General features: G+C 26.2%; 1 protein-coding gene across 1 annotated transcript; it reads left to right on the top strand.

Moving 5' to 3' along the window:
- Window positions 1–11,732: 11,732 nt before the first annotated feature.
- On the top strand, window positions 11,733–16,614 carry LOC122859401 (ATP-dependent helicase brm). The gene is made up of 4 exons (XM_044162970.1): window positions 11,733–12,362; window positions 12,519–15,859; window positions 15,943–16,108; window positions 16,194–16,614. The coding sequence occupies exons 1-4, from the start codon at window positions 12,020–12,022 to the stop codon at window positions 16,343–16,345; spliced, it is 4,002 nt and encodes a 1,333-aa protein (XP_044018905.1). The 5' UTR covers window positions 11,733–12,019; the 3' UTR covers window positions 16,346–16,614.
- The last annotated feature ends 347 nt before the right edge of the window (window positions 16,615–16,961 follow it).

The raw sequence follows: 16,961 nt of genomic DNA, 5'->3' as shown, positions 1-16,961 counted from the left end.
GTTTTTGCATAGGGGGAAAATATTTCACCTACTTTTAAACATTCAAGATTTTTTAACTTTGTAAGCTCTCGCAAAGCAGTCTGTGTTATTATTACTATCCTCGAGATATCTAGGTATTTCAATTTTTTGCAATATTTAACAAGTTTAATTGCAATTTCATTGGTAATTTCCCAAGTAATAGTGAGATGCTCTAAGTTCTTGAGGTATCCCCACTTTCCAATTGAAATCTTAGGTTGCTTCCAATTGTTGCACGATGGTAATTCAAGATATCTTATTTTTTTGCATGTATTCAGAATACAAGTAGGTACATTCGAAGTTAATTTGTTTATTGTAATACCAATGTGCTCTAAATTCACAAGTTCATTGAATATATCACCAATATTGAATGAACAATTTTTTGTAACGCGAAAATTAATAAGGTCGAGATATATTAGTGTTGTTTTTTCTGAAATTGCTTGAAGAATTTCGTTCAGAGTGCAGCTACTTAATGTCAAACTGTGAAGATTTTTGAATCTTTTCAAATCCTGAAAAATAGAATAGAATTTATTAAATCGTCACCTTAGTAACAAAAAGGTGTAGGTTTTCATAAGCGCTATACTTTAAGATAGAGGACAAACGCCTATTTGTTATTTAATTATTTATTTTTTAAAAATGCTCTCCACGTTGAATGTAAATACAAGTTAACTTTAATTCCCTTGTCTCGATTTCTTTGAGTTTTTTTAGCTAGAATAATTGTCTATTTGGTAAATCTATAGAGAGGGCTGAAATTTATTTAATGGAAGCATGAGTCGGAGTGTGCTTTTTTAACACAAAAAGTCATCCAACTATTAGACTTATATTCTACCTTAAATTCATTAAAAATTATGATTCTACAATAAAAAAAAATATACTCCCATTTAAATTAAACAATGTATTTTTTTATTAAATGGCACTTTCGGCCTATCGTTACTGAGGCGACAATATGATTTGAATAAATTAATTAATTGAGAAAATTAACTTACAAAAAACACTGCTTTTTTGGATAGGCCTTGTTCATGGATTAAATGAATTTCATTCATTTCTTCTGGTAGATAACTGATTGCTTCATAGGGAAACTTTCTTCTGTGACACCAATCCATATGAATTAATTTGATTTTGATAAATTTCAATTTTTTTAATTTTGTAAACGCTTCAACGTAGTCATTGGTATTCATTTTTAAATCACCATCATGAACAAATTCAAGTTTTGTTAAATTTTTACAGTGTTCAGCAACTATTGGCATGATACTTGAGTTGCAAGTTTTTGAAAGAGACAATTCTTTCAAATAAACACCTGATTCAAATAATATTTTTTCAACATATGATTGTGTCAACATACGGTTACAATAAACACCCCCAATTGAACGACTACACTCGTACTTTTTAGTGTTGCGGCAAGCTACTTTAATAGGCTCTATCCATTCGGGACCAACTAAAAAATTGAAAAATAATATTTAAATAAAAAAAAATAAAAATACGTAATAAATTGACATACTACATGGAAAATTGCAACTATACTTCAATTATTACCTTCTTTTTTAGCTACTTTTTTAGATATTGATAGTGGCATGGATGGTTGTGATGATAAATCATTTTTAAGACAGTTGATGACATCCATTTTCCTGTCAACATCGTCGAAAAGTTGTTGTTCTTCCTTAATAGGACAATTGTTTACTGCAGTTTCCATTATAAATTCTGAAAATATTTATTAAAAAATTTATATAGAATAAACTGAGGAAATAGTAGAAATTTTTATATTATTACGTAGGTGGGACGCTTCGCGTCACCTACGTATTGGATTTGTCTACCGAAAATTAAAAAACGCTCTCATTTCTTAAGTAACTGTCAGAGACACTTCGTGTTAGAACCAAAAAAAGCGTATTTTCAATCTCTTTAATTTGTATATTCTCGATTTCTTCTCAAATAATTATTAGAGTTACCAGTGTCAAAAATGTTAAAAACCTTTTTTTCTTTTTTTTTTTTAAATATTGAATAACTTTTTATCTGTAAGCGTGATCGATTTGCACCGACTAATTAAAAGTTTCCTTTTATTTTGATTTTTAAATCGCCGCTATTTTGAAAACGATATCTTTAAAACTCACGGAGTTATCAGAATTCTAATAAAAAAATTTGATGTGGCTGTTTTTTTCCCGATTTACATTGGAACCCAACAAAATCATGTTTTGTGGAGATTCGACGTGCAGTGTTGGCAGCCCTGCTTAGTTCGTCTCACTCACACAGATGAACATATGTTTATGATAAAATTTCGTAGTGTTGTGACTAAACAATATGATATTTTATTTGAAAAAAAAAAAATTACACTAACTAATAATTGCACATAACCCACCGGAGTATTGAAAATTTTAATTTTCGTTATATATGATTTTATTGGATTATTTTATTATTATTATATTATTATATTTTGTTTTTCAAGGATCAAAAATAAAAAAAAAAAAATAGAAAGCTCATAAATCAATTTATCAAAAAAATACTTACTAAATTTATGAATACTTTTTTTCTTTAACTTACCTAAAATTTTATCTTATTGACGTGCAATATTGATAAAACTTTGTTAATAATTAAATAATTAGACTTGGTACGATATTTTTACTTAAAGCCAAAAATAACAGAGCCGGTGCTAGTGTGCAGCATGAATAGCATAAATGCTCCAGTGCAGTGCTGATCCACGATGCGGCAAATGTTAAAGTTGTGTGTGGAGGGGAGTGGGAGTGCTTTGGATCATATGGGCTGCATACAGACAAATCCGATTTAATCTTATCAACCTTTGTTGCTTGCTTATTGTAGTTGAAATGGAAAAAAAAGTCAGTTTTTAATTATATTACCTCAATAATTATTTTTAAAAAAATTAAAAAAAATTTTTTTTTAATCATAAATAAGAAATATTATAAATAAATATATAATATTCATTTAACATAATACTGTTTCCAGTTGGATTTTATGAATTTCGACTGGAATATTTCTTTTTATACGAGTTTTAATATTATGCCCACTAATTTTAACACGTGAAGTTTAACACAATGGAGTTTCACTGCCTACAAAATAATAAAACCTTTTTCATATAAGCCGCCACAACAGGATATCTTCAATTATTCTATTCTTTCATCTTTTGAGAAAGTATTCGCATACGAAATTATTTAAGCCCTGATTTTCTCAGCTCAATAATCTTTTTTTCAATAATATTTCCGAGGCAAAATAATTATATTTTTCCAGGAAAATATTTTTTTTTCATATCTATATATTTTTCTATATTCAAAACAAATGATAAAATCAGAAACCATGGTCTTTTTTTAAAAAAAATAAGCATGACTTACTTCTCGATGGTCCAGTCAGAGTTAAGCTGGACTCAGCGTATCCCTACCATACTTGATTATACTGTACTAGTCGACTTAGTCGACACTACACTGCATTTGACATTTTAACTTTTAACTTGAAAAAAATTTACAAAAAAAGGTATTTATATTTTATAAATTTGTCATTTATATAGTGATAAAAATTTTAATTAAGCATTTTTAATGAGTGATTTATATATTTATGTATTTGAGTGTTTTAATTGAGTATCTTTAAAGATTGCTTAAATTCAAGAACTATATAAAGTGTGATTAAATTTTGAGATTTTTTCTCCCTTGTGGTTTAATTAAAAAAAAAAGTAATTTTTGATCATTAAAAACAAAAACATTGGCTCCGACATCAACATACCCACTTGTTGTATTCAGTGTACGTTTTACGAGCATAGTGAATTTAGCTTCTAGCAACTCATAGATACTCTCCTCAGTCATTGTTTCTTCGAAATGTTAGCTTTGCATGGGTCTTCACTTACATATTGCTTAAAAATCGAACTTTTCAACAATGTCTGCTTTCTATTAATTTAATAGTTCTTAAATTCAAAAAATTTCATTGAATAATTTAAATTTATCATTATTCTTGATATAGAACATAAAGCTATTTTTTTATTATCAGAATTTAATAATGATGAGTACAGAGGAAATTAGTTATGCTGAGAAAGAACAACAACTTTTTATTGATGTTGACCAAAACATAGACGTCATCAACTTCTTGGATAATCATTCTTTAGCAGAAATATTTATGAGGCTGGCAATACCGGATAGAATGGCCGTGAAAAAAGGTAATATTTCAAATAAGATTTCGGTTTTTTTTTCAAGTAATGCTCATGTTTTCATTTATATGATTATTATAATGAGATATTTTTTTTTTAGTTTGTCAAAAATGGAAAAAAGCCTGTAAACTAGCTTGGTATAACATTAAAAAATACGAATGTGGCCATACAATTGGTCGTAGTTATAATGACAAGTTGCTGACACAATCATACGTCGAAAAAGTATTATTACAATGTGGTATTTATTTAACTGAATTGTCTCTTTCAAAAATTTGCAACTCGAGTATCATGCCAGTGATAGGTGAACATTGCAAAAATTTAACGCAACTTGAATTCGTATTTAATCAGAGATTAAAAGTAAATACTGATGACTACATTCAAGCTTTTAAAAAGTTAGATAAATTGAAATTCATTAAAATAATAATAACTTCTTTGAGAGGTAATGAGAAAACAAAATTGAAATATGAAATACTTGATAATCTTCCAGAAGAAATCAATGAAATTCATTTGATTCATCTGGTCGGAATTTCTAAAACACCAGTGTCTTTCGTAAGTACTTGTTGATAAATATTAATCTAAAATAAATAAATACATTGAATAGTAACCTTAATATATATTTAACTTAATTTTAATAATTTTTCAGAATTTAAAAAAGTATAAAAATCTCCACAGCTTGACATTAAAGAGCTGTACTTTGGATAATATTATACAACAAATATTTGAGCAAATACCACTTGTTTATCTTGATCTTGAAAAATCTTGGGTGACCAATAATTGCATGTTTAAAGATGATTACATTTTCAATCAGCTAGTAAATTTGGAACATTTTTATTGTTTCAGTGGTTGGGAAAGTATTACTCTAAATCCACCAAATACTATTTTCAATACATGCAAAAATATCAAATATTTTCGTACGCCAATTCGATATTCTGTTCACTTATGTCATATTTTACCTGAAAACTGGGTAAATCTTAAAAACTTAAAAGATTTTACTTTATGCTGGACACTTACTGATGATTTAGTCCTTAAAATTGTGAAATATTGCAAGAATATAAAATACTTATATGTGACAGATGAAACCATGACGTCTTTTCCGCAATTATTAGCAGAGTTCAAAAATCTTGAACTTTTGGTATATCCGTTCTTTACCTTCAACAGTGAATTAATGAATACAATTGTAAACAATTGTAAAAAGCTCAAACATCTGAGTGTTGTAGATCATGATGATTATGATGATTATGTTGATGATTATGATGATAACAATGATGATGATTATGATTATGATGATACCAATGACGATGATTCTGATGATTATGATGATGATTATAATGACAATTACAATTATGATTACGATTACGATGGTGGTGATTACGATAATGATAGTAATGATAATACCGATTATAGTGACGATGGTCGTGTTAATGTTGATGAAGGTGATGATGAAAATGCTGATGTTGATGATAATGTTGATGATGGTGATGATGAAAATGTTGATGTTGATGATAATGATAATGTTGATGATAATGATAATGTTGATGATGATGAGAATAATGATAATGTTGATGCTGATGATGATGAGAATAATGATATCATCGATGACGGTGATGATGATATTGATGACCCAGTTTCTTCTGCTCTTGATGAGATATCAAAATTAGAAAATCTTGAATATTTAAATTTGACATATGCAGACAACTTCCAAGACAGTAGTCTCATTGCCATTGCCAATGAATTGAAAAATCTCGAGTATTTGAATATAAGTTGGTGCACATCTATTACTGAAGCAGGTCTTGATGCCATAATCAGAATAAAATCATTACGAAGATTAAATGTTAGCTATCTCAAATGTGTTACAGACAGTTTTCTTAGAAAATTAGAGGGATTAACTTTCTTGATCTGTAACGAGTGTAAAAAAATTACTGATGTCGGTATTATTCAATTTATAAAAAATTGTCCAAATCTTGAACATCTTCACGCCAGAAACACTCATATGACAATTAATACCATTATTGCTGCTGACAAGGCAACTATATATCGTGATAATAATATTGTTTTGCATATACATGGATGTCCTTTACAGCTTCAAACAGCTTGTAGATCAATCATTAAATCTAAATGGTTGGTTATATCCCATGCGATAAACGATATCTAATTATTAAGTAGGTATATAATGTTTTTTTTAATAAAAATTTAATCAAGCTGTATATAAACTCCTCCTATTTTTTACCATCCGGATAGCAGTTTTTAATTTTTGTAATTTTACAAAACCCTCTTGAAAATTTTCAAAACTGTATCGTAATTTCTACTTATTTTATTGTTAATTTTTGCTGAAGTCCACTTATTTCATACTAACCATGGAATCATGAAGAATAATTTTAATGCGCACAAAAATATTTTTTTTGTATTAATTTGTTTTTATATATTCATTTTTCAGAGTAATGTATTGTTCAAAAAACCTTAAGTATATTTTTATCTTATAGAATGTGTTCATTTTTACCGAAACTTAATACTCAATTAGAAATAAAAATATACATGTTAATCATAATGTCAATACCATGCATCCCTCATTATAATATCAAAAACACTATAGTATTCCAAGTCAAAAACAGAGCATGAAACATCAAAATAAACGATATTATTTTTCTAATAATAAAACAATTATAAATGTTTATCCACTTGTCCAAAAACAGCTCCATGAAAGTAAATAATGATTTTACCTTAAAAAAATATTATTCCTTCACTAATTTGACGAATAAATTTTTCATTTTTACATATAGTAACATAATATTTTTTCAGTTATATTATTTTTTATTTAGTAGAAATTTCTCCCCATTGCATTAACTTATTTTCACAAATAAATAAACACAGTCAGTTGATTAACGAGTAAATAGAAAACGTGTATGTCGTGTAATGTAAAGAATAGTAAAATTCAAAAAGTTGATACTTAGACAAAGTTTCAATCATGTTAAACAATCTCAAATCACTCTTTTGGTATATACGAATATTTAGCGAGGGTTGCACTGCTATAATTACTTACTATTGCATTTCAACAAATATACGAATAGCCTATAGTATCATTACAAATACAATTCTTTTAATCCGTGAAGGAACAATTACATTTGCAAATTTAACAACCCACGATACTGCAGATTCAAAAATAAAATTAATTAAAATATTGAGAAACTCACTGAGTTGCAGTTGTTACATTGCCAATTTAATAATTGCACTTGATTGGAAAAATAAATTTTCATTAGTTTCAAATCATTTGCATTCATATGATACTGTTGCCAAATTTCCAAAAAAAACTTATCATGCTAAGTTGAATTATTTTCGAACTGCCATAATGATTGTGTTTATCAATCGTATTATTGTTGTATCATTAAGACATCGAAACAGTCATTCAATTAATAATTCATTATTACACTTTTTATACTTTGAATTTTACCTGCAAATTATGAGTTTTTGTGGTTTAATATTGGCTCTTTATCAACGTTTTGATCATTTGAATCAGATTGTTTTAACAAAAGGTGGTTTTTTAATTATTTGTATTTATATACTTACACAAACACAATAGTTATTTTGATTACCATATGTTGTATGATTTTTTATGCAGATGAGATTAACAAGAAAATAAAAATCACAAATTACACTTGGAACAATGTTGGACTCAAAAAATCATGGTGGCTTCATTGGAATCTAGCAAGAGCGTCAGAAATAATTAATCAAATTTGGAGTATTCAACTACTTTTGTGGATCAGTAAAATGTTTTTAAATATTATTTGTAAAACTCATAGAATTTTAGATAAACCTTATGAAAAATCTACACTGCATGAAGCTGTGAGTGGTGTTTCATCAGTAACTCTTCTTTTCAGTATAATAATTTTTTGTCATCTAGCAAGTAAACAGGTGAAAATTATTTCGATAAATATTTAGCAATTATTTTATTGGTATAATCAAAAGTAATACACAAAATATTTTTCTAATCCCAGGCAAATAGCGTGGTCTCAAAAATGTTTTCTCCTGTTAAAATATTGCAAAACAATGAAAAAATTACCTTGCAGGTATAAATTTTTTTTAATTATATAAAAGTTTTTATTATTAATGATTCGAGTTTCATGGTTTTATTTTTCTTTTCAAGAGTAATCTGTTGGCAAACGCATACTTTTGTACGAAAAAAGTTCAATTCACTGCTGGAAATGGATTAATTAAAATTCGACTTCCATTGGTGATATCGGTAAGTATATTAATCGCATTTTAAAAATATTTGTATATAATTTATAGAAATGAGTTTGAATTATTTTTTTAGATGGTTGGAGCAATGACAACATACCTTGTTATTTTATATAAAACACCATCACAGTAATTACTTTGACGTAATTAATTTAGTGACTCATGTTTTAAAATTCCAAAAAACTTTGTAATTGTTTTGTATAATTACTTTAATAAATATATATTAGATGCATTGTGATTGAATAAAATTTTATGTTAGATTTAATGTTGTTTAAAAACGTTATTATAAACGATTGTACCAAAATAGGTACATTATTATGACATTATTATTCATTTTTTATTTGTCAAATTATAAAAATTTATTATTAAATGATTGTAATAATCTAACAAAACCATCATATAAATATAGCATGACGACGCGATGTCACGTGACCATTGCGATAAAATTTTAAACATTTATTTTGCCAAAAAAAATAAAAAGTATAAAATTATCATTTTGCTGAATTAATTAAACTTAATAACAATTATTTAATAAAAACATAAATGTCAATCGATTAATCTCACAAATTTTTTTTGGAAATTTAAAATAACCATAATTATATTAATATAGCATGTGCGACGCGATTTTACACATGTGACATTGAACTATTATTTTATACATATTATTAAATGCCAATAATAATAAATTATGTATAAAAAAATAAAAAGTATAAAATTATCATTTTGTTGAATTAATTAATATATAACAATTATTTAATAAAATTCATTATTATATTCTAACATGAATTATGTAATAAATTTAATTTCAATTTTTTAATTTTTTTTATTAAATTTAATTAATGCTTTATAATTATAGTATTTTTCAGATAAATACTATTGTGCTTTATCGTTCTTAAATTTTTTTTTACAGTAATATTTGGTAGATTGAACTATTATTTCTTTGATTACTATATAATAAGTTAAAATGATAATATGAATCAAGTTTAATAATAGATGATATATGTATGAATTATATGTTGGCTGTAGTTTATTGATTCAATAGATATATCCATCGTTGATTTTATTGCCAATATTGTATTATATATTATTATTATGATTATTGTTATTATTACAAATATTATAATGTTTAAAAAAATAAAATAAAAGAGATTAAATAAATTAATTAAACAAATAAATAAATTATTTACATTTATATTAATTTATTTTTATAAACATTATATTTATAATCGTTATAATTTTTTATTAGGAATTTTTATCATGAATTGGAATCATATCGATTATTATAATAATATTAATGTTTATCAACTGTCCAAAAATATCATAGAAAAGCAAATAATAATTATATCTATTAGAGGATATTATTCTTTCACTAATTTGATGTATAAATTTTTAATTCATTATCATAATATTTTTTCAATATAATTTGAAGTTAGATAATCAGTAAAATTCAAGTGTTATTGTATAACAATTAATTTGTCAAGCACTCAGTCTATTAATAGTAAAAATAAAAAGCAAAAATATATGTCGTGTGTAGAGTTTGGGTGTTGATCATGTTGAAAACTGTCAAGTCACTTTTTTGGTATTTTAAAATATTTAGTGACTCATCTAGTGCTATAATTAATTACTATCGCATTTCGAAATACTTACGAGTCATCTATAGTATCATAACAAATATACTTCTTTTAATTTGTGAAGGAATGTTTGCATTTGAGTATTTAAAAACTCATGACTCTGCAGATTTAAAGTGGAAATTAATTACAACATTAAAAATATCACTAAGTTGTAGTTGTTATATTACCAATTTGATAATTGTTCTTGATTGGAAAAATAAATTTCCATTAGTGTTAAATCATTTGCATTCATATGATACCGTTGCAAAATATCCAAAGAATACTTATCAAACTAAATTGAATTATTTTCGAATTGCCATAATACTTGTGTTTATCAATCGGATTATTGTTGTATACTTGAAACATCAAATTACTCCTTTATTTTTTAATTCATTATTACACTTTTTGTTTCTGGAATTTTACTTGCAAATATTCAATTTTTGTGGCTTATTATTGAGTCTTTATCAACGCTTTGAACATTTGAATCAGCTTGTTTTGACAAATGGTAATTTTTATAATTATATATATGTAATTGTTTTGATTATAATGATAATATAAATTATATATAAAATATTATTTTTCATGTATAGATGAGATGAACGAAAAAACAAAAATCATAAATTACACTTGGAGCAATGTTGGACTGAAAAAATCATGGTGGCTTCATTGGAACTTGTCAAGAGCATCAGAAATAATTAATCAAATTTGGAGTCTTCAACTCTTTTTGTGGATTAGTAAACTTTTTTTTAGCCTTATTTGTATAACTTATGGAATTTTAAATAAGCCTTATAAAAAATCTGCATTACGTGAAGCATTGAGTGCTACTTCGGCATTCACTAATCTTTGCATTATAATTATTTCTTGTCATTTAACTAGTAATCAGGTTTGAAATTTTTAAATAATATTTAAAAATTATTTTTTTAGTAATAATATACAAGAAAATTTTTATTACAGGCAAACAAAGTTGTTCAGAAAATATTTTCTCCAATGAAAATATTGCAATGCAATGAAAAAAATTATTTGCAGGTATATAAATTTTTAAAATTATATAATAATTTTAATTTGACGAATTGAATATTGTGATTTTATTTTTTTTCTCAGAGCAACATTATGGGAAACGCATATTTCTGTACAAAAAAAATTCATTTTACTGCTGTAGATGGATTAATTAGAATTCAATTAAAATTGTTAATATCAGTAAGTACTAATTATTTTTAAAATTAAATTAAAATATATTGATTGGATTATTTTTCCAGATGATTGGAGCAATGACGACGTATCTTGTTATTTTGTGTAAAATTCCATCACAGCAATAATTTCGAAATACAGTGTTTGACATATGAATAAATTATTATTTTATAAAGTATTATTTACAGAATTTCATTAGTATTCTAGAGTCATTTATAATTTAGTGATACATATATAATTTTGAAGCATATACTTTTTACTGCTTTTTACTGTTTAGGGTGACTCACTGTCAAAACATTGATCAAATTGGATCAAATTTTATAGTATAATTTATTTGACTTGATTCGCCTATTTAACTTTACTCTATCAATTTTAAAAACCAAATTATCAATGATAAATCAGTTTAATAATTTTCTTTTTAAAATTTAAATATTATACTGTATATTATTATTTTCAAACTTCAAAAATGACGGTAAAGAAGAACACAAAAAAAAAACAACTATAGTACTGATGCGCCATCTAGACTGACAACAGCGCCACACAGTGTGCCACACTCCAAAACTAAAAAAAAATATGGAGGACGTTATTAGGTCACACACAAATATATTTTTTCTGATTGTGCGGCATTTATTTAATTATAGATTTATAAATTATAAATAAATATATTTATACTTACATGTAATAAATTAATAATAGGCATGTTGTGAACAGTGTTAATTAGAAAAAAAAAAATAAATAATAAATAGTAAACAAAAATAGTGATAAAATAATAATAAAACAGTGACTCTGTGAGTTTTTTTTTTTTGTGTTGTATTGGCGTCTCTGTAAATGATAGAAAATGGAGGTTGTGGGAGGACCTGTCAGCCAAATGAATCAACCAGGGCCAGGTCAAATTATTGGACCTGGTGGACCACCACAATCACAACAACCAGGACAACAAACAGGTCCAACTCAAGGTAATTTAATTGCATTACAAAAAGCAATTGATGCTATGGAAGAAAAAGGACTCCAAGAAGATCCACGTTATGGACAATTACTAGCACTTAGAGCAAGAGGTGGTATGTCTGAAAAGCAAACATTGAATCCTCAACAAATGCAACAATTACGAGGTCAAATTATGGCATATAGACTTCTTGCTAGAAATCAACCACTAACACAAGAACTTACACTAGCAGTACAAGGTAATAATTGTTAAAAAAATTTTATTAATTATTTATTTTAATACCTATAATAACTATTATTTTTAAAATGAAAATAAATTTAAAAACAAAAAACAAAAAACTTTACTTCATTTTTTTAGGAAATAATAATTAGTTAATTTTGTTTTTTTTATTTAGGAGCACCACCTTCACAGGGTGTTGTACCAAGTGGACCACAACGTCCTGGTGTTCAGATACCACCACAAATTCAACAACAACAACAACATCAACAAAATGTTAAATCAAATCGTGTAACAACAATTGCAAAACCAGCTGGTCTTGATCCAGTATTAATACTTCAAGAACGTGAAAATCGTATTGCAGCAAGAATAGCACTTCAAAAAGAAAATTTAAGTAATTTACCATCAAATATGCCTGATGATTTACGTCTTGAGGCACAAATTGAATTACGTATGTTACGTGTATTAAATTTTCAACGTCAATTAAGATCAGAAATAATAGCATGTACTAGAAAAGATACAACACTTGAAACAGCTGTTAATGTTAAAGCATATAAACGTACAAAACGTCAAGGTTTACGTGAAGCACGTGCAACTGAAAAACTTGAAAAACAACAAAAACTTGAAGCTGAAAGAAAACGTCGTCAAAAACATCAAAACTTTTTAACATCAGTATTACAACATGGTAAAGATTTTAAAGAATTTCATCGTAATAATGTTGCTAAAATGGCTAGATTAAATAAAGCTGTTCTTAATTATCATGCAAATGCTGAACGTGAACAAAAAAAAGAACAAGAAAGAATTGAAAAAGAACGTATGAGTCGTTTAATGGCTGAAGATGAAGAAGGTTATCGTAAATTAATTGATCAAAAAAAAGATAAACGTTTGGCATTTTTATTATCACAAACAGATGAATATATTGGTAATTTAACTGAAATGGTAAAACAACATAAAATGGAACAAAAACGTAAACAAGTTGAAGAACAAAAACGTAGAAAAGCTGAAAAAAAACGTTTAGATGGTGATAATAATGATAGTAATGATCGTCGTATTAAAGTTGTTGATACATCAAATGGTAAAATATTAAGTGGTGATGATGCACCATTAGCAAGTCAATTATCATTATTTCTTGATTCACATCCTGGTTGGGAAGCTGTTGATAATGATACTGATGAAGAATCTGATATTGAAGAAACACAAGAAAAAGTTACTGAACCACCAACACCAGATGATATTGTTAAAAGTAAAGAAACAATACAAAAAGCTAAAGTTGAAGATGATGAATATAAAACAGAAGAACAAACATATTATAGTATTGCACATACTGTACATGAAAAAGTAACTGAACAATCACAATTAATGGTTAGTGGTCTTTTAAAAGCATATCAAGTACGTGGTCTTGAATGGCTTGTATCATTATTTAATAATAATTTAAATGGTATATTAGCTGATGAAATGGGTCTTGGTAAAACAATCCAAACAATAGCATTAGTAACATATTTAATGGAAAAAAAAAAAGTTGAAGGACCATATTTAGTTATTGTACCATTATCAACATTATCAAATTGGGTATTAGAATTTGAAAAATGGGCACCAAGTGTTGTTGTTATATCATACAAAGGTTCACCAGCAGCACGTCGTACAATACAAACTAAAATGCGTGCATCAAAATTTAATGTATTACTAACAACATATGAATATATAACACGTGATAAATCAGTACTTGCTAAAATACAATGGAAATATATGATTATTGATGAAGGACATAGAATGAAAAATCATCATTGTAAATTAACACAAGTATTAAATACACATTATATTGCAGCACATCGTTTATTATTAACTGGTACACCATTACAAAATAAATTACCAGAATTATGGGCATTATTAAATTTTCTATTACCATCAATATTTAAATCAGTTAGTACATTTGAACAATGGTTTAATGCACCATTTGCAACAACTGGTGAAAAAGTTGAGTTAAATGAAGAAGAAACAATATTAATTATACGTCGTTTACATAAAGTTTTACGTCCATTTTTATTAAGACGTTTAAAAAAAGAAGTTGAAACACAATTACCAGATAAAGTTGAATATATTATTAAATGTGAAATGTCAGGTTTACAAAAAGTATTGTATAAACATATGCAAAGTAAAGGTGTACTATTAACTGATGGTTCAGAAAAAGGTAAACAGGGTAAAGGTGGTACAAAAGCACTTATGAATACACTTGTACAATTACGTAAATTATGTAATCATCCATTTATGTTTCAACCAATTGAGGATAAATATACTGAACATGCTGGTGGTTCAAGTATTGTATCTGGACCAGAATTATATCGTGCATCTGGTAAATTTGAATTACTTGATCGTATATTACCAAAATTAAAAGCAACAAATCATCGTGTATTATTATTTTGTCAAATGACACAATTAATGACAATAATGGGTGATTATTTAGATTGGAAAGGTTTTAAATATTTACGTCTTGATGGTACAACTAAAGCTGAAGATCGTGGTGATTTATTAAAAAAATTTAATGAACCTGGATCAGAATATTTTCTATTTTTATTATCAACACGTGCTGGTGGTCTTGGTTTAAATTTACAAGCAGCTGATACTGTTATTATATTTGATTCTGATTGGAATCCACATCAAGATTTACAAGCACAAGATCGTGCACATAGAATTGGACAAAAAAATGAAGTTAGAGTATTAAGATTAATGACTGTTAATTCAGTTGAAGAAAGAATATTAGCAGCAGCAAGATATAAATTAAATATGGATGAAAAAGTTATACAAGCTGGTATGTTTGATCAAAAATCAACTGGTTCAGAAAGACAACAATTTTTACAATCTATATTACATCAAGATGATGCTGATGATGAAGAAAATGAAGTACCTGATGATGAAACTGTTAATCAAATGATTGCAAGATCAGAAGGTGAATTTGAACAATTTCAAAAAATGGATTTAGAAAGAAGACGTGAAGAGGCTAATTTAGGTAGTGCTAGAAAACCAAGATTACTTGAAGAATCAGAATTACCAGATTGGCTTATTAAAGAAGATGAAGAAGTTGAACGTTGGGATGGTAATGAAGATGATGATGATCGTGTATTTGGTCGTGGTTCAAGACAAAGAAAAGAAGTTGATTATACACATAGTTTAACTGAACAAGAATGGCTTAAAGCAATTGGTGATGATGGAGTTGAAGAAGATGAAGAAGAAGAAGAAGATAAAAAAAAGAAAACAACAAGAAGACGTAAAAGAAAAGGTGATGAAGATGATGAACCAGTTGTTAAAAAAAAACGTGCAAGTGGTCCTGTTGATAATAAAATGAAAAAAGCTATGAAAAAATTAATAATGGTTGTTGTTAATTATACTGATAGTACTGATGGTAGATTATTGAGTCAAGAATTTATGGAATTACCACCAAAAAGAGAATTTCCAGATTATTATGAAATTATTAAAAAACCATTAACAATTAATAAATTAATACAAAAAATTGATGGTGGAAAAGTAAGTTTTATTTTTCTTTTTTTAATTATATATTATATTACAATGAAAAACCTTTACTAATAATTTATTTTTTATTATTTCAGTATTCTGATTTTGATGATTTAGAAAAAGATTTTATGCAACTTTGTAAAAATGCACAGACATACAATGAAGAAGCATCACCAATTCATGAAGATTCAATTGTTTTACAGTCTGTTTTTACAAATGCCAGACAACGTCTTGAAGCTGAAGGAAATGTATCTGAAGAAGGTATACATATTTTTATGTTATTTTTTAATAATTGTTGAAAAATATTATTCAAAAAAAATTAATTAATAAATTTTATTATCAAAAGGTGAAGGTGATGATGGTACAGACGGTGAATCAAATGAAAAAACTAAAACTAAAAAACGTGGTAGAAAAAGTGAAGGTAGAGCAAGTGGAAGAAGAAAACGAGTTACTAAAAAATATATATCTGATGAAGATGATGATGATGATGACAATTAATTATATCACCATAAACACTTGATCAATTTATTATTAATATTATTTTTTTTCTTTTTATAAAAACATCCAAATGACAACATTAGAATAGAATCTTTTGACTTTTATAATATTCTTCTTTCTGTACTTTTTCTTTTCATTTATTTAAAAAATGAATCGTAATAATCATTCACTTGATATTATTGTGCATATTCAATTGTAAAATGAATCAATTATTATTTTTTTTTTTCCTTTATTTTTGTTTTATCTTTAAGATTTAGCAGTGAATTTTTTTTTCTCTTTGCTTTCTTTCTATATTAGTATATATTTAAATATATATATAAATGAAAATTTAATAATTATGTAACTAATTGATGTTTCTACTATTTTTTTTTTGTTCAAAACAAAAATAAAAGTATACAAAACACATGGGAAAATTAATTGTTTTGTTAATTTTATTGTACTCCTTTTTATTTTTTCTATTATTTTTATTACTTCAATATTATATCATAACAATTCAATAAAATTAATTATTTAAACAAAAATATAATCTTTTTTTTTTTTTCTATTGACAAGTAATTTTAAAAAAATCATTAGTGCTTTTACTTATTAAAATTAATGAGCACTTTTTAAGCTATTT

The sequence above is a fragment of the Aphidius gifuensis genome, linkage group LG6 (genome assembly GCF_014905175.1).
Source record: "Aphidius gifuensis isolate YNYX2018 linkage group LG6, ASM1490517v1, whole genome shotgun sequence".
NCBI classification, from domain to species: domain Eukaryota; kingdom Metazoa; phylum Arthropoda; class Insecta; order Hymenoptera; family Braconidae; genus Aphidius; species Aphidius gifuensis.
This window is presented reverse-complemented; position numbering and strand designations above follow the sequence as displayed.

Excerpts from the sequence above, each read along its gene's own strand:
- LOC122859401 (XM_044162970.1), top strand. The coding sequence starts at position 12,020 with ATGGAGGTTGTGGGAGGACCTGTCAGCCAAATGAATCAACCAGGGCCA. Across the intron at positions 15,860-15,942 it reads AAAAAATTGATGGTGGAAAA|TATTCTGATTTTGATGATTT; the intron begins GTAAGTTTTATT and ends TTATTATTTCAG. Across the intron at positions 16,109-16,193 it reads AGGAAATGTATCTGAAGAAG|GTGAAGGTGATGATGGTACA; the intron begins GTATACATATTT and ends TATTATCAAAAG.